This window comes from Talpa occidentalis, unplaced genomic scaffold, assembly GCF_014898055.3.
Source record: "Talpa occidentalis isolate TD23 unplaced genomic scaffold, MPIMG_talOcc4v2.1 talOcc4.2, whole genome shotgun sequence".
Taxonomy (NCBI): Eukaryota; Metazoa; Chordata; class Mammalia; order Eulipotyphla; family Talpidae; genus Talpa; species Talpa occidentalis.
In genome coordinates this window covers 33,150,436-33,173,730 of record NW_023602073.1, presented here as the reverse complement: position 1 = coordinate 33,173,730, position 23,295 = coordinate 33,150,436, and the positions used below count along the sequence as shown (strand labels likewise).

The 23,295-nt window shown below is 47.8% G+C and overlaps 1 protein-coding gene and 2 long non-coding RNA genes across 11 annotated transcripts in view; 1 reads left to right on the top strand and 2 right to left on the bottom strand.

Annotated features, from left to right (window-relative positions):
* Positions 1-23,295, bottom strand: part of LOC119252011 (uncharacterized) — a 105,221-nt gene that overhangs the window by 19,629 nt on the left and 62,297 nt on the right. The window lies entirely within an intron of this gene.
* Positions 1,899-14,594, top strand: LOC129146405 (uncharacterized). 3 transcript variants are annotated; one of them, XR_008553085.1, is made up of 8 exons: positions 1,899-2,008; positions 2,538-2,651; positions 7,760-7,910; positions 12,010-12,042; positions 12,172-12,215; positions 12,379-12,764; positions 13,248-13,382; positions 14,018-14,594. It is a non-coding gene; the product is annotated as an uncharacterized LOC129146405 (long non-coding RNA). The 3 variants fall into 3 exon arrangements; XR_008553086.1 differs by lacking the exon at positions 13,248-13,382; XR_008553087.1 differs by lacking the exons at positions 7,760-7,910; positions 12,010-12,042; positions 12,172-12,215; ... (1 more) ...; positions 13,248-13,382; positions 14,018-14,594 and adding an exon at positions 4,909-4,971.
* LOC119251994 (patr class I histocompatibility antigen, A-126 alpha chain-like) lies at positions 13,189-21,716 on the bottom strand. Of its 5 annotated transcripts, XM_054698500.1 has the most exons (7): positions 18,406-18,502; positions 17,854-18,132; positions 17,391-17,666; positions 16,546-16,845; positions 16,309-16,425; positions 16,002-16,034; positions 13,199-15,893 (listed from the first exon to the last, which is right to left on the bottom strand). In XM_054698500.1, exons 1-7 carry the CDS (start codon positions 18,467-18,469, stop codon positions 15,829-15,831), a joined length of 1,134 nt encoding a protein of 377 aa, XP_054554475.1. In that variant the 5' UTR covers positions 18,470-18,502; the 3' UTR covers positions 13,199-15,828. The 5 variants fall into 5 exon arrangements, with proteins under 5 accessions (XP_054554471.1, XP_054554474.1, XP_054554472.1 ...); XM_054698496.1 differs by lacking the exon at positions 16,546-16,845 and having other exon boundaries at positions 13,189-15,893; positions 18,406-18,504; XM_054698499.1 differs by lacking the exons at positions 16,546-16,845; positions 18,406-18,502 and adding an exon at positions 21,547-21,716 and having other exon boundaries at positions 13,190-15,893.

Here is a 23,295-nt window from a genome sequence, read left to right as displayed (position 1 = left end):
CTTAGGTTGAAGGACTAAATCTCTCCAAGGGCAAAGTCAAAGAATATACTAAACACGAGGGAGGGTTGGTTGCTGATGAGCAAATCTCCCACAGTCATATTCTTTTTGTATTATATGGGCCTTTTTAAGAAACTTTTGATTTGACATAAAGTTGGGAGCTCGGTATTGCAATGATTGAAAAGTTTCGCAGAGTTCAAAGGCAGGAATGCACTGGAGTTCTGGAAGGAAGTGAAACTTGCAACTAAGCTGCCAGATTCTAGGAAATGCTCTTGGTCAAAATCTGCTTCTCCTTTTTGCATTTCCTCTGTCTTCTTTCTCCCTGAACCTTGCCTCTCTCTGGTTCACTTCACAAAGTGGTCTATAGTGGAAGGCCACATGAAGGGCAAGATTTATTCTTGTACATATAATTGAAATTCCTGGATGAGACCATAGTTGACCAGTTAGTTCATGTTGCCAGAACTTCAACAATTAACAGTGGCCAGGGACCATCTTACCTGTCATCCATTTTACTGCCTGAAGACAGCTTCTGTGATTTTTCTTGTAACAGGATGCTTGAATATAATTTTGAAGTGCTCAGTTTTGAAATCTGCCCTAAATTTCCTTGTGGAAAGTGTCATAACTAAGTATACATAGTACACAAAATATGTCTAACATAACAAAAAAGACAAAAAAGAATTTGTTCCACCCTTACTCCCTTGTCTGCTCAACAGTCAAATTACATTTTTGATAGAGGATTGTAAAATGGGCAATTTCCACAGAAGAGTCATGAGTTTGCTAGATACTCTAGAAGTAGACGTTTATTAGATATACAATTTGGATATAGTTTGCAGTTAAATTTATTTCTTTGGGAAATGAAATGTCATGAAAATGTCATACAATGTTATGAGAATAAGCTGAAATGAAAGCTAATATGGTCATATTACATTCGACAAAAATATTAAAATTGCAAGGAATCATAAAAAAGACAAACATGTGCTAAACAGTATTAAGTAAAAAGGCATTATACAAATTTTATGATATCATTTGTAGAAGCTTGAAAACATCATCTCAATTTCAGTGAGTCCTGGGTTGTATGATAATGGACAATTACTGTGTACTTTTTCATTAATACTGGAACTGTTATTAATGACTACTGCTATTTTAATAATTTAAAAAGTTTTTTTAATAAAGAGAAGGTGCTATCCCTGTAGTAGGAATAGCACTAGAACAGGGAACAATGTCTTTATTGCTGACACGAATCAATAGTGATACATTACTAATGTGTCACTAGAAAAGGGTAAGAGCAGAGTGTGGTGCTGGATGAGAGCAATGCTGAAGAATATTCAGGTTCCTTTTAAATAAACTTTCCAGTTGAATACCCGATTATTCCCTTACCTTTAATTGAAAAGGTTTTCCTTGACCCCAATGCATTACTTTGCTGTGTTTGTTAAAAAATTAAGTGATTGCCCAAGTGTATCTATTTCCGGACATTCCAATCTGTTCTGTTGATGCCTGTCAGGACTTAGGCCAGGATCACACTATCCTGATTAATGCAGCTTTAGTAAATTTTGAATTCAGGTACTGTAAATTTTGCAATTTGTTCTTTTTTAAAAGGAAAAGGTATATATGTGCATTCATTTGTGTTTTCTGCAGCCAACCTCAGAGAAGAAATGTTCGGAGGCTTTGCAAGTAGCTGAGTGACTGAACCTGTTCCCGTTGTTTTTGCTGCTGTCACAGCCTGGCAGGGAAGCGAGACCTGGACCCGGGCGCCTCTCTAAGCTTTGAGTGTGGCATTTGTCAGGTCTTTGGCAGCTGCAGCAGCTGTTTTGAGTGTCACTTGTCTTGTGCTGTGCTGGGGCATCTCGGCAGCTCCGTTGAGCATCTCCTGTTGTGTCTTCTGCTGTCTTCGTGAGTGGATCCCGGCCTATAGTCTGGCAGCCACGTGCTCCAGGCCCTCAGTGGCAGGAAGACGCTAATTGGGAACATTTGTGTTTAGGACTTTACAACACTGGACACTGCTTCATGTGAGGTAAACGGCCATTTGTGGTCTCAGGAACTCTTTGTTTTTCCCTGGTTTTAAATACACCCCATTATTGTTGTCCTCTGAGGCTGAGTGGTCTTGTAATTGTGTGCATGGGGGAAGAATCAGACGGGTAAACTATTTGGGCAGTGTCCTTGGCCAGCTTTAGTGCCTCTTTTGCCCCGTATCATCTTTATTTTGCTCTTTTCCTTTCAGTCTTGCCTGGCCACTTCTGCCCCTCTCCTATGGGTCTCCACCAGAAGGTGCCTTAATCTTGTTGTAAGCTCTCAGGCCTCAGCGGTCCTGCTCTGGGCCAACCCTGTTTGGCTGGACATTTACACCCAATGGAATGGTAACTTGGGTGTTTCATTTAGAAACTACTTTAACTATAGTCTTTCTATTCTCTTTATTTGCACACTAAGTGTACTGAAGTCCTCTTCTATTGAAGACCTTATGCATTAGAGTAAATTAAATAAAGAAATTAATTAATGAATTAATTAAATAAATCCCAGTTCCAGGTCTTTACCTTCCCTTCCAGGCTCTAACAGCAGCAAAGATGGGAACAGGTGAAGAAGCTGTGATTGCTTCTCAACCTTGGACATGTGCCAGAGACTTGGGGGGACATGGAAGGAGACACTGGAAACAGACATGGGTGAGAGACCTGTGGGGAGATTACAGTGGCAACATTTATCTTGATTTTGATTTTGTTCTTTTCCTTCCAGACTTGTCTGGCTCTTTCTGCCCCTTTCCTATGGGTCCCACCAGAAGGTACCTTACTTTTGACAGGTTTTGGGGCTCAGTGTCCCTGTTTTGGATCAAACTGTTTGGTTGAGGTGACCCATAAGGGATGGGTAAATTAGGGTGCTTGATTGGGAAACATATTCTCTATTCTGTCCCTTCATTCTCTTTCTTACACAGTGATTGTATTAAAGTTCCTTCCCATTTAATGTCTCATGTACTAGAGTATGTTTGTTTTCATGTGGCTGATGGCAGAACCCATTTAGCGTGGGCAGGTTTGGGAGTCCTGGGTCCCTCACCCTGCCTGGTAACAGAACCTCCCTTTACTATGGATATCACACTGTTACAGTCCTGCCCGTAGGCAAAAAAAAAAAAAAAAAAAAGAAAGGAAGGTTTCCCAAAATATCCAAAATACACCTTTCATATGGTCAAGTATTCCATTCCTTGGTATATATCCAAAGGTAAAAGCACTAATTCCAAAGGATATGCGCCTCCTGTGCTCACTGCAGCCTGTGCACAATAACAAACTATGGAAACACCTCAGTGCCCAATGACAGATGAGTGGGTTAAGAAGAGGTGGTAGACAGACACAATGAAATACTACTCAGCTGTGAAAAGTTATATTTGCAGCAACATTGACAGATGTGGAGGGGATTATGCTAAGTGAAATAAGTTAGAATGAGAAAGTCAACTACTGAGTGATGTCACTCATTAGTGGAATATAACGTAACCAAGCAGGGACAGATGAGACTAAACCAAAACATACTCTAGAAATATGAGGCTATGTGGGAGGGGAGGGAGAGGGTGTGATGTAGGAAACAAAGTGGGAAGAGGGCCCAGTGACGGTGGTGAGGACTATGGGTGCCCTTAGGTGGGTGTGAAGTGGTAACAAACACTTGAAGAGGTATGACCCTGTGCCTCTGCACACATACAGTATGTAAACCCATGTTACCTCAGTAGAAATAATACAATCATGGCTGGGGGGAGAAACTATCTTGAGCAAAAGAAAAATTGTCTTTTCCATCCATCACTGACCTGAGGACTTTGCCTTCGCCTCCTCACTGTCATGCACGCTGAGGGCTGGTTTCCCACAAGGGCAGAGGCTGGAGGTGCAGGACTCCTGGGGCTGCTCAGAGACTGCTGAGTAGAGACACTGCAGAGAGGGCGGCTCTTGAGGGAACCAGAGACAGAGAGTCAGAGTAACCCCACTGCTGAATGAGGGTCTGGTTCCCTAGGGGAGGGAGTGAGTGTGTGTGTGTGTGTGTGTGTGTGTAACAGGAGAGACAGGGCACACAACACAAGAAAATGGGGGAGAATTATACATCAAGTCCCAGCATAAATAAATTCAAATCTCACAGAGAAGGAGAATGTCAGCAAAACATCTCAATAAGTACAGTTCCATGAAGAAGCTGTCTTTGAGCAGGATGTGAAGAAGCACTGGGTCTCAGAATAGAAGAAAGTTTAGAAATATGTTGTGGTTGGACTGAGCTGAAGGAGCTGGGTAGGACCCCCTTGAGGCCCCTGCTAGGATGTGGTTGCACCTGACAGTCCCTCCCCTGACCCCAATGTTCACTTCAAGTTCTTCTTCTTTGGGGTCACTGTAGAAAGCACACAGGCCTCAGAGTCAGGGAGCTCCAGCATGGCACCCCCTCTGTTTTCCAGGGGGTCACTGCCTCCATGGGCTGCAGCTACTTTCTCTCTAGACCAGAGCTGGAGGGAGTCCCACAGCGGGAGGGAGAAATCTGTGTCCTGCTGGCCTGGCCCAGGGCAGGATTAGCCCAGGTCACCCCAATTACTGAGCTGAGCCTCTGTCTACAGTACAGGAAGGGAGGGAGAGATGGGGCAGGGTCCATCAGCTCTTGGAAGATGTAATGTTACTCCAGGGTAACACTCCATGTGCAGCAGGGAAAGGATCTCAGATAAACCCAGGCTGGTTTCCCCACCTCCCTTCCCACTATAATGTCAGGATGAATCTCCCTGTATTCATGGCACACTGGAGGGGAGCACAGACAGACAAGCATTGTTACTGTGATTGTTACCAGGATTGGAGGTCAGACTTTTTTTTTTTACTGTAAAAGTTCTTTTACTTTTATTTTTTTAATTAATTTATTTATATATATTTTACATCATTGTTCCTTTTTAACAATGTTTGTTTGTTTTTTCCTCCTCAGGTGTAGTCCCCATAGAAGTTCCTCCACCAGTGCAACCGTGCACCATCCCCACAGCTCCCTGTGCGCTCTCTCCCTTAGGCTCCCCTGAAGGATGTCTCTGGTTTATAATTGTCTGTTTTGTTTTGTTTTTTGTTTTGCTTTGTTATGTTTTGTACTGTTATTATTTTTCCCCTACGTCTTATTTGTTTCCCCTATATTCCTCCTATATGTGAAGCCATCTGTTCTTTCTTTTCCTTCTGACTTATTCACTGAGCATAATTCCTTCTAGCTCCTTCCACGTTGCTGCAAATCGGATGAGTTTGTCTTTTTTCATCACTTAGTAATATTCTATTGTCTAAATATACCAAAACCTTTTGACTCATTTGTTGATTTGGGGGTATTGGTTTGTTTCCATATCTTGGCTACTGTAAATATTGCTGAAATAAACATAGCAGTACAGTTTTCCTTTTGAATTAGTGTTTTGTGTCCTTTGGGTAGATTTCTAGGAATGGAATTGCTGGATCATTAGGTAGATCCATTTGTAGTAATTTGAGGGTCTTCCACACAGCTCTGAATAATGGTTGGGCCAGTTTGCATTCCCACCAGCCATGCAGGAGAGTTCCTTTTTCTCCACATCCTCTCCAACATTTGTTGTTTCTGTTTTTTTCATTTTTAATGTGGGCATTCTCATGGGACTGAAGTGTACCCCATCTTCTTGATCCATTCAAGATCCCCTGATTTAAAATACGATGAGAAAATACTTCACACCTGTGAGAATGGCCCATATCAAAAAAAACAGACCTAACAAGAGCTGGTAGGACATGGAGACAAGGACGGTCCTGCACTGATTTGGGGAATATAGACTGGTTCATCCCTGTTGGAAAACAATGTCCAGTTTTCTTAGAAAATTAACTGAGCATCTGCCGTAGGACCCAGCAGTCCCATTCCAAGGTATCTACCCTGCCTCAGACGCCCATGAGAAGTTCTCAGCTATGAATTGGATTCGAAGTCTAAATGAATTAGCAGCAGGGGGAGGCTGGAGAGAAGCCTCTAGAGCAGCTCTGCCTCTCACTCTCCCAGCCCAAGCTCTTATTAAAGATATGAACAAAGGGATAAGAAACAGCGTGCAATTGTGTTTATACTTATACACATGAATAAGTTATTGCTGGAACAAGTTTTTCTAGTTAGTAGGGATCATGCACACAAGTCAGCATGTCCTCAGGGAACAGGAGTTAATTTGGGGAAGAAGTTCTGCTTGCAGAACTTCTAACCTCCTGGAACCTCCTGTGCAGAGTAAGCAGGTGCTCTCAGAGACTCCGGCTCCTTTAGGGCGGCAGGCACCAGCACACCTTCAGAGGACGTTACACTACTTCACAGGAAAACTGCACCCCCTGATCACTGCAGCACTATTTACAGTAGCCAAGCTGTGGAAGGGGTTGTACATAGATAATAGAATACTACTCATCAAGAAACATAAACTCATGCCATCTAAGGGAACACGGATGGAGCTAATTGAAATAAGCCTAATGGAGAAAGACAAATGTATCACTTAGATGTGGATATACAGAAATTAAACAAAGGGCTAGATTAAGCCAAACTTAAAAGCTATCCCTTGAGTCTCCCAGGCGGTGCCTGACTGCTGACTGGGTCTGCAGACCAGCCAGGCTTCTTGGCCCACCAGTGCTGGGTGGACTGACCCTCTGTAGTTTGGCATCAAACTCATTTGACGACAAAGCCTGACTCACGCTGACTAAGTCCCCGATAGTGTTTTGTTGCACCTGTACCACCACTGGGTCCCCAGCCTCTGCTGTTTGCTGGGTCTGAGATGGATCTTGTACCTGATGCTGCAGGGTATTCTTTTTTTTTTGTTTTTTTTAAGATTTATTTTTTATTTATTTATGCATATCAGAACTGGGGTGTAGGCCAGAGGTGCAGAGGGTGAGAGGATTCACCAGAGACAGTGTGGGGAGCCAAACAGGCCAATTCACTGAAACCACTGCTGAGGGGAGCGGTGGGTGAGACAGACGAGGTCTGCTGCGCCATGTGGGTAGCTCCCTGGCAGGGGGTCAAACTCAGTTCCACACAGTGATAACACTGATACTTAACCCTGATGCCATCAGAGAGGCCTTGTTTTTAATTTATTTTTTACATCTTTGATATTATTTAAAATAATAGAAGGGGACCAGTTTGTGCTCCTGCTTCTCTGCTTTCATAATATACACACTCCATCCTGCCAGCACAGGGCTCAGGTTGGGTTTACACGTGTGTTTGTCACGTTTGCTCAGTGTCCATCTCTCCTGACAGTGCAAGCTCCACATCTCCAGGGTCCTCTGTCTGCTCTCCATTGTATCTGCAGGGGAGGCAGCTTGGGGAGGCAGGAGCCAGCCAGGGAGAGGGATGCTGGGAAGTGATGAAGAGAACACTTGGGAGATGCTCCCTGGTTCCCTCAGAAAAGCATTTCTCAAAGTGTGGTTGTGGAATCATTGAAGTCACCCAGAACTTGTCACAAGGTCCATGAGGTTAAAACTATTTTCAAAATGTCACTTAGACACCATTTGTCTTTTCACTATTCTGACATCTGCTGAGGTAAAACTTAGTAAAAATGGAGCTTATAGTACTAACTGCAGTAGTAGTTAATATTCACCACTTCTTACCTCAGAAGCACAATTCCAAGCCAGTTTCATTTCAAAGTGTCTTGGCTGAAACACTGAAAATTATCTTCATTATTTTATAATCCTCAAATCCATATTTTACATCACCTGATATGATGACATGCAAGTGCACACAGAGCACTTCTGCTGCGTTCCCAACTACCACGTGCCAAGGAACATATTTGCATGAGATGAATTAGACTGTTTTTCTTTTTTCGTAGGCAATACCACCTTCACATGAACGAATGAATGACAAAAACTGTGGCTATTTGATTTGGTTAATGAGCAGACATTGTCCTGAAAATGAGTGTGTGCTCCTTTAAGAAATCAACTGACAATTGATAACTGACAGTAACTTCACCTTGACAAAATGTAAGCGCTCAGAAAAAAACAGAATATGGAAAATTGTGTCCTATCACTAACTTGACAATTTCCAGTACTACTTTTACTTTTGGGATTTGTGGTGAAAAATAAAATGAATTTTTAAAATAATTTTATTCCAGTGTAATGAACACTGAAGAGCTTTTTAACTTAGTGAAACAATACATTACTTAAAAAATTCACACATTAGGGCCTCCCCTGGTGGCGCAGCAGTTGAGCGCTGGGCTGCAGAGCTGCCCACAGCCTCTGCAGTGCCAGTTCAATCCCTGGCCGCCAGCGAGGGTCCCCAATGGTGCACAGACCTCTCCGGCCGCGCCTGCTGCTCCCCTCAGCAGTGTATTTCATCAGTCTGCCAATTCTGTTCCCTGCTATGGCTCTGGTGAATTATCTCACCTTCCCACGCTTCTGACTGTACCTAGTGCTTATATAAATAAATAAATAAATCTTTAAAAAAAATCACACATTAGCACAAGACCCCATTAATATGCAAGAGAGGACTATGGAAATGTAACAGAATAAGAAATATTCAGTGATATTGTTTCAGGTTGGACTTCGCAAGTAACCTTTGAGAAAATACCACCTATATAGTTTTAATTTAGTATCGAAGTGGAATATTCATATTATGTGAATACTACTCCAACATACTTGTGTGAGGCTGTATACATTTTTCATAGACTTCAACCAGAACCACAGACTAAATGCAGAAGGAGGGCCTCCCTGGTGACTCCAGGGGTTAAGCACCACGCTGTGAAGCAATCCGCAGCTTCTGCAGCACAGAGTCCCATCCCAGGCCAGCCAGGGAGCAACCAACATGGCTCAGCAGACCTCTCCTGACTTTCCTGCTGCTCCCCTTGGCAGTATATTTCAGTCAGTCCACCTGTTCTGTTCCCCGCTCTGTCTCTGGTGAATCCTCTCATGCCCTGCATCTCTGCCATGTACCCCAGCTCTTGTATGCATAAATAAAAATAAAATCTTAAAAAAAATAAATGCAGAAGGGAACATGAAAATCCTACTGTCTTCTAATGAGACAGACAAGAAAGACAATTGCAAAAATAAAAAATGTAAAATATCCACTCTTCTTATTGCCATGATTATTTTCAGAAATAAGTTACTTTTCTTAAGAACACTTTCTATAAACACGTATTGGATTATTACTATTATTCTAAATGAAATAGCTACACGATTAAACTCAGCTTTATTCCCAGTGTGGTAAATATGGGGAGCGATACCTCCTAAACAAGATTATACTTGGCGTCCTCCCTAATTTGTCAGACTGGACACGGATCCGGGAAGGAAAATGACTGAGAATCGCAGACCCAGTGCTTGGGTCATGGAGACAGGGTGAGGAAGCTTTGGGTGAGGACAGGAGGGGCCAGAGCAAAGCCCCAGGTCCCTAGTCTGGTTCTCATAGTTCCAGGCCCAGGGCTGTGTCCAGGGCAGGAAGGTTACTGTTGGGGATACCCCACTACCCCTTAGCCTCCCTTCTGTCTCCACCACCTGTGCTGGGCCCTGGACACTTGTGACTCCTCCCCAGTTCTCAGTTCCAGTGCCTGAGGTTCCCAGAGAACCAGTCAGCATCACTGCCTGCCCAGGTAAGTCTCTGTCCACCAGCCTGGAGTCAGAAGCTCCCCAGACCCCAGCAGTGCTGGTCATGGGGCCCCCAACCCTCCTCCTGCTGCTTCTCTCCAGGACTCTGGCCCAGACAGACACCTGGGCTGGTGAGTGCAGGGTGGAGGGAAAAGGCTTCTGCAGAGGAAGCTGCCTTAGGCCCCTCTGTCACCCCCGTGGCGCCCCTCAGTCCTAGTCCCTTTCTGTCCCCCCACCCTGCCTCCTCCTTTTGTCCCCTGAGTCTTGCCCCTTCTGGACCCGCTGGCCCATGTTCAGTCTCTGGAGCTCCCTCTCTCCTGGACACTTTCTCCCCTGCCCCATCTCCCCGGGACTCAGGACCTGCCCCGGGAGGAGGGTCCGCCCGGCTTTCACCCCTCCCCGCCCCAGGCTCCCCCTCTCTGAGGGTGTTAGAAATGGTGATGTCCCGCCCGGCCTCGGGAGCCCCGGTGCATCGCGGGGCTACGTGGACGACACGCAGTTCGGGGTTCGACAGCGACTCCCCGGGCCAGAGCGCGGAGCCGCGGGCCCCTGGGCGGGCGGGCGGGGCGGGAGGGTCGGGCGAGGAGACGCGGCTCCGCAGACACTCGGCGCGGAGGCTCCAAGCGCTCCTGGAGGCCCCGCGCGGCCGCCGCAGCCAGAGCCGGGCCGGGGAGCAGCGCGGGCCGGGGCGGGTCACCGCTCCCCCCCACCCCCGCCCGAGTCTCGGGGCCCGTGACCCCCGAGGCCGTGGCCCCTGCCAGGCCCCTTGACCAGGAAGAGCCCGCGGGACTTTCACCTTTAGGTTTTATTTAAGTTTGGGATTATTCAGGGCGGGAGATCGGGTGCGGGCGGAGACCACGGGGTGACTGCAGGGCGGGCTCAGGGTCTCCCACGATCCAGAGGACTCTGGGCTGCGCCGCGGGCCCGACGGCGCGCCCCCGCGGGCACGACCAGCTCCCCACGACGGCGCCGGGGACGCGCCCTGGGCGGGGACCTGCGCGCCTGGACCCGGCGGGCCCGCGGCTCAGCTCCCCGGCGCGAGGGGGAGGGGGAAGGTCGGGCAGAGCAGGACGGGAGCAGCCTGGGGGGGTGCGTGGAGGGGCCCCCAGACTCCTGGGGATGGGGAAGGAGGCGCCGCAGCTCAGAGGTGAGAGGGCTGCGGGGCTTTGATCTCCCTGAGGCGCGCACCCCGCAGGGAAATGGAATCAGGGTGAGAAAGCGCCCCCTTCTGGCCAGAGAGGGAGCTGTCGGCCACGTTTTCCAGCTCTGGGATGGAGACTGGCCAGGAGGCTCCTACTTTTTCTGTAGGACAGTTAAGGAATCCAGTTTCTCCTGAGAAAGAGGGGAGACCACCCTGAAATCACCCTTCACAGGATCCTTTTGACCGGCAGCCATCATAGGAACAATGAGTTTCTCTGTCGAGATCTTGTTTTTTGGTCAGAGAGCATTTTTGGAGATCTCACTCCTGCCTGTCTGTGTCATCACCCTCCACCCAAGTCAGCAACAAAATGCTTAGAGACCTGTATCCCACCCAGGGCTCTCACCTGCTATCCCGGACTCCCAGACCAGGCTGGTTTCTGGGGTTTGTGCCCCTCCCTCCATATTCACCGTTCTGTCCACTGCAGGATGGTCACATGAGGCTGCTTCAGTGTCCATGGAGGAAACACAAAGCACGAAATTTCTGATTCTTCCCACTCAGGCCCCCAGTCGCCATATGTGACCCATCACCCCATCTCTGGGCATGAGGTCAACCTGAGGTGCTGCGCCCTGGGTTTCTACCCTGCGGACATCACCCTGGCCTGGCAGAGAGATGAAGAGGACATGGCCCCAGGAAATGGAGCTTGTGAACATCAGGCCAGGGAGGGGGGATGGAAACTACCAGAAGTGGGCAGCTGTGGAGGTGTCTTCTGGAGAGAAGCAGAGATACACATGCCATGTGCAGCATGAGGGGCTGATTGCACCCCGAGTCCTGAGATGGAGTAAGGAGGGAGATGTGGGCACACGGCTGACTCAGGGGCATCAGAAGGATGCCCTTCTCCCTTCTGGAGACCTTCAGAGGGTCAGACTGAGGCCTCAGGTTCAGGGTCTGACCTTCTCTTCCTTTCAGTTTCCCCTCCTCAGTTCTCCATCCTTGCTGTCGTCCTCATTTCTGGCTTGGTTCTCTTTGTCGGTGTGCTCATTGGACACAAGGTGGCTTCATGTATGAGGGGGTAAAAGAAGTGCTCAGGTAGGGAAGGGAGTGGGGAGATCTTGTCCACTGGGGGCTTTCATGTCCCAGGGAGAACTTGCCCTGCCTGGTTAATGGGAAGTACCATCCACACACGTGTGTTGCCCAGAGGGTATTTGGTTCAATCCCCTCTCATCTCCTTTCTTCATTTTTCCCAGTCCTGACCTGGGTCTTTACTCACAGTTCTGGAAACTTCCCTGTGGTGCAGGATTAGATGATTCCTTTAGGCTTCTGACCTGACTCCTTCCTGGTCTCTCATGATACTTCTTCCCACAGGAGGACAAGGAGGAAGCTACACTCAGGCTGCAAGTAAGTGTGTTCAAGGGTTGGATCCTTGAGCCCCTGGGGACAGTGTAGATGGAGCCCATGGGGGAGTCACTCTCATCAGTTCCTTCTGTGGTCTCATCTCTGACCAAGTTTTGATGTGTTCTCCCCCAGCAGCCACAGTCCCAGTGCTCTGAAGTGTATCTCAGACCTTAAAGGTGAGACCCTCGAAGACTGCTGGGGGGCTGGGGTTGTGGCACAGTGGCTGGGACAAGATTATGGGGATGCTTTCAGGAGGACATCCTGAGAATGCAATGGACCATTGATATTGTTAACACTGAGGTAATTCACCTGAATTTCTTCATCATTATTTTCTTTCAGGGTATTAGACAGCCTTCCGTGGGCCTGAGTGTTACAGGATTTCTTTTCGCCCATATTGTGTGGCTTTATGATCCCCTGGTTTAAACCTTCACACCTGCAAGAATGGCCCATATCCAAAAGACCAGAAACAACAAGTGCTGGCAAGGATGAAAAAAGGGGACAGTCGTGCACTGTTTTTGGATAAAGACGGAGCCAGCCCTTATGGAAACAGTACGGAGGTTTCTTAAAGAGTGAATGTGGTTCTGCCATTGGACCCAGCAATTCTACACTGAGGATCTACTCACAGAGGATAAATACTCTCCTGTGAAGGGACCTGCACTCCCGTCACCACTGCAGCACTATTTACAGTAGCCAAGCTATGGACACCACCTGAATGCCCCAGACAGGTGGGAAATTAAGAAGAAGCTGGCATTACACATGTACATATATGTACATATACAGATGACTCCAAAGGAGATGAACATTGGGGTTGGGGGAGGGAGCTGTCAGGGGTGAAGATGCCACCACATCCTAGCAGGGGCCAGGGTGGGGGGAGGGATCCTGCCCAGCTCTTTACATCTCAAGGCAACCATGAGATATTTCTAAACCTCCTCCTCTTCTTCAGGTCCAGTGCTTTTTTAGCCCTGCTCAGAAGCTGCTTCTGCATGGACCTGTATTTACAGAGGTGTTGTTCTGACACACTTTACTCTGTGTGCGATTTGAATTAATTTATTCTGGGGCTGGATGTTATTTGATTTCCCATCATCTTATCCTGCCATTCCTCTTACACACACACACACACACACATACATACTCCCCTCTCCTTGGGAACCAGACCCTCACTCAGCACTGAGGTTACTCTGACCCTCTGTCTCTGGTTCCCCTCACAGCCGCCCTCTCTGTAGTGTCTCTACTCAGCAGTGTTTGAGCAGCCCCAGGAGTCCCTGCACCTCCTGCCTCTGACCTTGAGGGAAACCAGCCCCTCAGCCTGCTTGACAGTGAGGAGGTAAAGGCAAAGTCCTGAGGTCAGTGACTGATGGAGGAGACAATTTCTTTTTACCTTCACTGTATTATTCAATTGAGGTTAGCATTGGTTTACAACACTGCATGTGTTGAGGCGAGGGTCACACCTCTTCAGATGTTTGTTACCACATCACACCCACACTAACGGCACCCACAGTCTTAACCATAGTCCATTGGGCCCTCTTCCTACTTTGTTTCCTACTCTTACCCCCAGCCCATAACTTCCATTCTGCAGTCATATATGTTTTGGTTTAGTTTCATCTGTCCCTGCTTTGTTTCTTTATATTACAAATATGAAATCATCCAGTACTTAACTTTCCCCTTCAAACTTATTTCATTTAGCACAATCCCATTCATATCTATCCATGTTGTTGCAAATCCATTATTTCATCTTTTTCACAGCCGAGTAGTATTCCATTGTGTATATAGCTTGTGTTCTTTATCCCCTCATTTGCCGTTGGGCACTAAGGTTGTCTTCATCGCTTGGTTATGGTAGACAGCACTGCAGTGACCATAGGAGGCACATATTCCTTGGAATTAGTGTTTTTACCTTCTTTGGATAAATACCAAGGAATGGGATGCTTGACCATGTGACAGGTCTATTTTGAGGAACCTTCATTTTTTTTTTTTTCTATAGGGGCAGGACCAATGTGCTATCCATAGAAAAGAGAGGTTCCAGGTTACCGCCCTGCCCAAGGAAAGGTGGGGCTGAGCAGGGACGAGAAGCTAAGGAAGAGGAGGAAGACGTGGAGTGAGATGAGGAAAGGACTGGAGGAGGCGCATGGAGCAGAGAGACAGGTGAAGAAGAAACCACACTTGCTTCTCACTTGGACTTGTGCCAGGGAGCTGGGGACTTGGAAAGAGACACGTGAAAGACAAAAACGTGAATGAGAGACCCATCGGGAGGCTGACCCTTTCCCATGGGTCTCTACCAGTAGGTGCCTTAGCCTTGTGGCAGGCCTTCGGGCCCCAGTGGGCCTGCTTTGGGCCAAGCCTGTTTGGCTGGGCATTTACCCATGAGGGGACGGGTAACTTTGGGTGCTTCACTTGGGAAATATTCGAACTATATTCTTTCTCTTCTCTCTCTCTACTGCACTGATTCTCTATTTTATAGTAATTATATTAAAGTTCTTTTCCATTGAAGGTCTTATGCTTTAGAGTATGTTTTGTCTTTATGCAGCTGTTGGCAGATCCCATATAGAGTGTGCGGTTTTGAGGGCCCAGGGAACCCCTCATTCTGCCCACTAACAGGATCAGACATCATTCCCACCCACCATGTGCCAGAGTTCCTTTTCTTCCACACCCTTCAATGGGCCATTCTCACAGTGTGAGGTGGTAAGTCATTATGGTTTCAATTGGCATTTTCCTGACCGCACATGACCAGCATTTATCCATGTACCTATTGGCCACATGTGTGTCTTCTTTAGAAAAAGTACCTATTTAGCTCCTCTGCCCGTTTTGAGTTGTTTCTTGTTTTGGAGTTCTTTGTAGATTTTGGATATTAACTCCTTGTTGGATTGATGATGTGCAAATAGTTTCTCCGATTTGATATTGTCTTGTCATTTTAATGCTAGTTTCCTTCACTATGTGGAAGCTTTTTAGTCTGATGTGATTCTATTGGTTTCTTTTTGCTTTTGCTTCCTTGGAGCACAGAAGGCATTATGGGCAGTGAAAACACTCTGCATGATATTCTCATGGTGGACACAGGTCATTATACATTTGTCCAACACCCTGAGAATGGACAACACCAGAGTGAACCCTGAGAGAAATCATGACTTTGTGACTGTGACATGCAGGTCCATCACTTGTAATTGACCTGTCAGTCTGGTCTTAACATGTGATTTAGACATGATGTATGAAGAGTTTTATAAATTGAGGAATAAAGTGTAATTTACTTTAGAAAGCATATTTCATGCTCATACAAGGACATTTAAATAACACTCAAGGATACACATAAGTCATTCCCCTCCATCCCCAAGACCCCAGTCAGCCAATGTCTGCTCAAAACCAGTTAGCAATTTATCTTTGCTCTTCTAATATATCTCCATGCGCCTGTCTGGGCAATAGTGTTTGTTTTCCCATCAGTAAAGGATTTCAGGTCAGAGAGTGGGGGGAAACATTTGCAAATCACAAATCTGATAAAGGATTGTATCTACAAATAATGCCTAAAACTCAATGATCAGAAAGAAATAACCCAATTTTAATAAGGACAAAAATAATGTAATAAATGAATGGCACCTCATCTGTAAAAATGTACAAAATTTCCTTACAAACAGCAACTTTAGTCATAGAAAAGTAAAAATATGAACAGATGCTCAATATCACAGTTAAGAACAACAGTGATACCATCACACCTAGGAGAGACTGAAAATGCAAACGCTGAACAATACCAGGTGCTGTCCAGGGTGTGCAGAACAGGAATCTCATCAGGTTCATTGTAAAAGATTCTTAGGGGCTGAGAGACACATCAGAGCCCTGGGCACTGCTGCTGCCGGGTTGAGAACAAAACACACCTGGTCAGAAATGAGACCACAGGAGGGAGTGATGAGGGTGACTCTCCCATGGAGTCCATTTACACTGTCCCCAGGAGCTCAGAGATCAAACCGCTGATCCACACTTACCTGCAGCTTGAGTGTAGATTCCTCCTTGTCCTCCTGTGGGAAGAAACATCATGTGAGACCAGGGAGTGGTCAGGTCAGAAGACCTAAAGAAATCTTTTAATCCTGCAGATCAGGGAAGTTTCCAGAGCTGTGAGTAAAGACCCAGGTTAGGACTGGGAAAAAAATGAAGAAAGAAGGTGAGGGGGACCAAATGCCCTCTGGGTACCACACATATGTGAGGATGGTACTTCCCATTAACCAGGTAGGGCAAGTTCTCCCTGGGACTTGAAAGCCCCAGTGGACAAGATCCCCCCACTCCCTTCCCTACCTGAGCGTTTCTTCCTCCACATCACAGCTGCAGCCACTGCAGCTCCAGTGAGAACAGCTCCAAGGAGAACCAGGCCAGCAATGATGCCTGCGGTGGGCATGAAGGACTGAGGGGGCACTGGAAGGGAAGAGAAGATCATACCCTGAGCCCCAGACCTTATTGTGACCCTCTGAAGTTCTCCAGAAGGGCTCCTGATGGCCCTGAGAACAGCCTCTGTGCCCACATCCTCCTCCTCACCCCATCTCAGGACTTGGGGCTCCAGCAGTCCCTCATGCTGCACGTGGCATGTGTATCTCTGCTCCTCTCCAGAAGGCACCACCACAGCCACCCACTTCTGGAAGGTTCCATCTCCCCCAGGCCTGGTCTCCACCAGCTCCATCTCCTGGGTCAGGTCCTCCCCATCTCGCTGCCAGGTTAGGGTGATATCCGCAGGGTAGAAGCCCAGTGCCCAGCACCTCAGGGTGACCTCATGGTCATTGTAGGGGTGGTGGGTCATGCGTGTCTTTGGGGATCTGAGGTGGTAAATCAGAAAATTCACTTTGTGTTTCCTCCATGGACACTGAAGAAACCTCATGAGACCATCCTCACAATGGACAAGACAACCGGTGTGGCAGGAAGAAACATAAAATGTAAAAAACAGGCTAATCTGGGGGAATCTGTGAGATTCTCCTATTCCTTAGAAAGTTCTAGAATGAGGATGAAAACCCAGGGTAGGATGAAGCAGAGGGAGTGGAACACAGACTTTTTATTCCTGACCTGGGTGGAAGGTGAATGACACAGAAAAGCAGGAATCACATAACTGACAATGTTCTCAGACCAGAAACAAGACTGAGAGAGAAACTCGTGGTTCTCAAACAGGCCCCTGGTCAAAAGGACCCGGTGACGTGTGATGTCAGGGACTGTCTTTCTCAGGAGAGACAGGATCCCTTCACTGTCCTTCAGGAGAAGCCGGAGTCTCTGGGAGTCTCTCTAGTGCAGAACATGAAACCCAGGGGAGTCCCCCTCTCGGGACTAGAGAGAGGACTCATTTCCCGCAGTGACTCCAGGCAGGGGGGACCGGGAGGCCTCCAGGCCCCTCTTACCCGTGCGCTGCAGAGTCTCCTTCCCGTACTCCAGGAATCTGAGCAGCCACCTCAAGCACCTGCCCTCCACAAAGTTCCTGAATCTCTCTGCCTCACCCTGGGCCTCCCACTCGCGCCGGGTGATCTGAGCGGCCGTGTCCGCCGCGGTCCAGGAGCGCAGGTCCGGGTTTAGGGCCAGGAAATCGGTGCCGTCGTAGGCGAACTGCTCATACCAGCCGAGGAGGCGCCCGTCGGGCCCCATGTCGCAGCCGTACATGTTCTGGAAGGTGTGAGAGCCTGTCCCGCCCCGTCACCCCGCCCGCACCCCTCCCGCCCGGAATAAACTAAAACAAAATGAAATGGGGTGGAAGTCCCGCGGGCTGTTCCCGGGCAGGTTGCAGAGAAGCCTGGAGGGGGAGACCCTGAGCGACCCCCGTGGGTGGGGATGGGGGTGCTGACCCGGCCCGGACCCGCGCCAGCTCACCGGTCTCGCTCTGGTTGTAGAGGCCGCGCAGGGAGTCCAGCTGCGCTCGGAACCACTGTGCGCTGTCCCTTAGGATCCGCGTCTCCTCCTCCCACTCCTCCTGCTTCTCCTGCTCCACCTGCCCCGCCCAGGGCGCCAGCGGCTCCGCGCTCTGGCCCGGAGAGTCGCTGTCGAACCTCCCGACCTGCGTGTCGTCCACGTAGCCCACGGAGATGAAGCGGGGCTCCCCGAGGCCGGGCCGGGACATCGCGGTGGAGAAAAACCTCAGGGAGTGGGAGCCTGGGGGCGGGAGGGGAGACCCGGCCTATTCTTCTCCCCTTCGGGGGCTCGAGTCCCAGGGGGGCGCCCACGAGACAGAAAGTGGGTGAAAGACGAGTGAGAGTGAAAAGCGGCTGCGGGACGAAAATGGCCGGGACTCGGGGGGCCAGAGGAGGCTGGGGTCTCGGGGACGGAAAGGGGCCAGGACGGGGCGGGGCCGAGGTGGGGGGACAACTAGGGCGGCGGCGAGGCCCGCCTCTGGGAGCGCCCTGTCCCCTCCCGACCCGCACTCACCCGCCCGGGTCTCCCTCGGGGCCGCGGCCACCGCGAGCAGGAGCAGGAGGGCTGCGCCCCCCATCCCCCAGGACGCGCCTCCACCCGGGCTGGGGAGACGGAGTCCCGGCAGGTGGGTGAGGGCTTTGGAACGGGAGCCGCGGGGCTGCTGATTGGCTGCTCTGGAGACCTCCAGGCAATGGGGAGTGAGCCCTGGGGTGAGTCACCAGTATCCAGGAAGGAGGACCCGACACAAACTGAGAGAGAGGAAACTGGGGTGATAGGAAACCCCAACAGTAACTTCCAGCCCCAGACAGCGCCCTGGGGACTGAGACTGTTACTGAGCAGCCCCGATATAAAATGAGTTGCCTGACTGTGGGTCCTCACCCGCGCGCTTAAAAGGGACTTATTAATACTCCACTGCAGGCACACACAAAAGGTTAACAAAAGGCTTATTTACAAGGGAAAGGGAAATGAGGAAATGTCCAACTCAGGGAGAAAATAGGGAAATAAAGTCTTTAATGCGTCCCACCCGATCCGCAGACCTGGAAACCCAATGGCACTCTGAGAGCTGGCCGGGCAAAGGAGCTGGTGGAGAGCCAATATGGGGGCCCTCCAAAGCCCACATGTCTTATTTTATACCAAACCTGGCTGCTTAACCCCACCCTCAGGTTCCAGCAACCTTCCCTTAGGTGGTGATGGGATTTGTCTTTCCCAATGTCCTGATGGCTTTGGTCTGGAGTGGGGGTGGAGTCCACAAAGCCTGCATGGGATTAGCTAAGGACATCCTTTTCCCCTCAACAAGACCTTGAGAGCCACACCCCCAATCCCACCCCGCCCAGACCTGGGACTTTGCTGCCCCCTCCTCTCCTGTACCAAGACCTTTTGTCACACTGTTGCCTCCCTGAATCCAGGCCCAGGAACTGGGTCAGCGATTCTCAAACATTTTCCTTTCAGGATGTCTCTGCAGTCTCACAAATTATTATGGATCCCATGTATAATTTTTTATGTGGGTTATAGCTTTAAATATTTACTTTACTAGAATAAAACCTTTCAAAAAGATGTTATTATGCTGGGAGCCATGCTACAACTGTCGTCTGACAAGGGTCGGGGCATGGGGCAGATTCCTGAAAAGTCAGGAATCTCTTTAGCTGACTCCTGCTAAAGTCTCATTTGTTTATGGCTAGTTTCTACCATTGTTAAAATACGCATTTAAAAGCAAAACTGCAAATGCTGTTTGATCAATTACGGAATAACCAATTTGACAGCAAATGGCACTTGATTCATTGATAACATTGGTTAGTTAGCATACAAATTCTAGACACAGGAAAAGGGGAAGGATGCAGATCTTTGAGACTGACCCAGGAGAACAACCAACCTAGCAGGCTGCCAGGCCTTGTTTAGACATGCTTGTTAAGGAAGCAAGTTTGTCTTTTACTGACATTTCCATGTCTATGGCTCTTTACAGGGAAAGATTCGCTTTTCCTTAACTGTTCCCTTTCAGTGACAATGGGTATGGTAGCTGTTGGAGTATGCATTCAAGAGTAAGCCAACAACAATTTTGTGACTGGTTAAGCTAATAACCTTGACAGCACAAATAATGCACTTGGAAATAGTCAATGTTACAACTACTGATATGTCACGTATTAACAATTCTGAGAACCAAAAGCTATAACCATCTCTGGCCCTGCCTCTGATGAAATATTTGTAGTTCCTTAAAACAACAATCAGCAATCTTACAGAAAAAGGAATTTTCCCTTGATCTTAAAGTTAGATATGAAAACTAGGCTGAATAAATAAGTAGAGGAGTAATAGGTTAGATTCTGTTAGATTAGGAGAATTCCTCCCTTAATTGAGAGCTTGGGACTAGTGAAGAGTCAGTCCGGCTTGTCTGGCATTGTCGCCCTCCAGACCCTTGGTTCCTTAATATTGAATCAATATCTTATTAAAACAATATACTATTAGATGATGATTTCTATATAAAAGCCTTCTGTTTTTTGCTTTAATCATACTGTTACAGAGCAGCCCCGATATAAAATGGGTTGCCTAGCTGTGGGTCCTCACCCGCGTGCTTCTAATGCCCCAGATATTTTTTTCTTTTGGCTTAGCTAATGGACTGTTTGGTATAAAGATCAGACACGTTGGCCTTGGGGGGTCTTACTTGCCTCCTGGCTTCATGGCTCCTGGCTTGAGGCCAGCTCTCAGAGTGCCATTTGGGGTTCCAGATAGGCGGATTGGGTAGGACGCATTTAAAACTTTGTCTCCCACTTTTCTCCCTGAGTTGGTTTCCAAGTTACACCCACGGTTGACCAGCCCAAAGTAACTTTCCTTGCGTTGGTCACCATAAGCGCACTAGGTCTGCAGGACTCGCAGTGTAATCTTTGTCTCAAGTCCTGAAAAGTCTGTTTTTTTCCTGTGCGTACAGCTCTTGTGTGTTTTTGACCCAAATATGGCCTCAACCATGAGCTTACACAGTTTTATCCCTAGCTTGAGTTCTTTCAGTTTTCTTCCGGCCTTGAATTTAAGTAGCCCTTATCCATTAATTACCACCAGTTTCATGAATGTAAATAATTTGATGAAGCCTGGTGTATGGCACATGATTTTACTACTGTATACATACATGGGTGGTTTACAAGCCATCCCTTTATAGTCCTGCCTTGAATCTCGACCTCCTCAACTGACCTTCCCCACCACTGCAGCCGGGAGACCAAGTCCTGCACAAATCACTTCAGCCAAAGCCACTGCAGCCTCCGTGGACTGGTCCACACATGGTCCTTCTCACCACGCCTATAGTGGTAACACTTCTGGGAGACCCCTCCTGGCACCACATCTCTCGGGTCAAACGTGCCCCCGAAGACAAACAGTATGCATGTTGTAACCTGGGTCCTACTAGGATGCACATTTCTTGTCAAAATCTCCCCTAGCCCAGTGTCCTGTGTGTGGAAATTCAAAGTTAGAGAGACCTTTGTCTCAGGATCCACGGAGACTACCCACTTGGTGGGTACTGCGGAGTGCCCACAGGCCGGATGCACAGCACCCATCACTCTCACCCTAACTCTTTCGTCAATTACTAATCCTATGAACACTGTCTTTTATTTCTTTTACCATCAAATCTTAAATCACTGCAAAAATACCTACAGATAATATAGGGGGTGCCCTTACCCGTCATGTACAGTGCACCTTCCAGACAAAGGCTGCATGTTCTCTCCGGTCCATCATAATACGGGTTTCGGTATGAATCAAGTTAACTCTGCTATTTCAGATCCTTGAGACCAAAGTTGGGTACAGGGAGTCCAAGCCGCAGGGTACACTGGCTGGCATTTCTACCCAGTGGCAACATTGTCCTTCTCAAGGGAATATGTCCTGACACAAAATGCCACAGTCTAAGTCTCCCAGGACATCTTCCATTTGGAATAAGTCCTATAAAATGAGCTAACGTCATCAAAAAAGACCGAGATACCCTCAGCGTGGATTCATATAATCCAAAATGTTATATACCCTTCCTAAATGACTCTTTTGGGACTAATACCTCCTCTTGTTTCCTCTGAGCTTCCCTTCAGAGGCCTCTACTGGCGGCAGCTTCAATTAATCACAATACCACTACGACCAAGATAACCCAAGATAATGGACACTGCTTGCCAGACTCCCCAACTCTCAGTCCCCCTATGGGACTCCAATCACAGCTACCCCTGCTAGCAAACTGACACCCTTGTAGGCTTTCATTCCTGCACATCTAACATTTCGGTTAAAGGATAGATACCTCCTTAGAAAAAACCTCTCTGTCTTTAGCATCATTACAACGACAGCTCCCCTCCCTGGCACAGGCCACTCTCCAAAATCGGCGGGCTCTGGACTTGTTAATGGCTGATAAGGGAGGCACCTGCCTGTTCCTCAGGGAAGAATGTTGTTACTATATCAGTGAGTCAGGGATTGTAAAAAAAAATGTGGAAGCCTTCATGAAACTACGCAAAGACGTGAAAAGGGAAAGCGGGGGCTCCCACTCTCCGCTAACATGGTTTCAAAATCCTATAGTGTCATGGCTCCTCCCACTCTTGGAGCCAATATTAATAATAACCTTGTTCTTTCTTTTTGTTCCTTGCCTCTTAAAATTCACACAGGCTCGCATTCAGGAAATGTCTCCTACCACCTTTAACCAACTCCTTCTCCACCCACATTCTCGCATCCCTGCAGAAGACCCTCATAACCAGGCCTGAGCCACCCCCTTGGTCTTCACGCCCTTCCAGCAGGAAGTAGCCAAAGAAAGAAACTTTGCCATTTTTCCTATCAACAAAAGGCTGGTATGAAGGGTCCATGCAGGAGGCCTGAATGCAAAAACCCACCAGGAAGCCCACCTGGGAACAGGAATGTTAAAACCTGCCTAGAGAATTCAGATAATGAACCTCCCCCTGCACTACAAATCTTTTCCCCGCCCTATAAGCCCAGTCTCCCACCTGACCTCTCCTCACCCTGTAAAAGCCTGCTTCCCCCTGACAACGTGCTCGGCTTCACGGACCCCGCCTTGGTTCCCTGAGGTCTGCCCTGGGCACAATAAATTTTCCCTTCCTTTGAGAAATGTAGCCTGACTCTCCTTTTCTTTACCGCTCCAAACCTTTCAACTACATATTAAATAGATATAGTGTTGATTACTCTGGGATCAAGTTATCAAAAATCATGTTTTACTTTTTACCACAGATCCCAAAAGAAAAAATTGGTCCATACTGTAAGTTGTCAAGTTTATAGTAATAGGACTCAATTTTCCATAATTCTGGTTTTCTCTGGAAGTTTACATTTTATCAAGGCAACAAGTGCCCTCAGTTGATTTTTAAAAGGGACAGATTCACGTTCATTTTCAGGAAAGTGTCTGCCAATTCAATTAGTCTAAGGAACCATGGTTTTAGCCATTCATACTTT

Bases quoted from the DNA above. Each gene is read 5' to 3' on its own strand.
- LOC119251994 (XM_054698500.1), bottom strand. From the start codon at position 18,469: ATGGGGGGCGCAGCCCTCCTGCTCCTGCTCGCGGTGGCCGCGGCCCCG. The intron at 18,133-18,405 runs GTGAGTGCGGGT...TCCCGCCCCCAG, and splicing joins CCCGAGGGAGACCCGGGCGG to GCTCCCACTCCCTGAGGTTT. The intron at 17,667-17,853 runs GTGAGCTGGCGC...GGGGCGGGACAG, and splicing joins CTACAACCAGAGCGAGACCG to GCTCTCACACCTTCCAGAAC.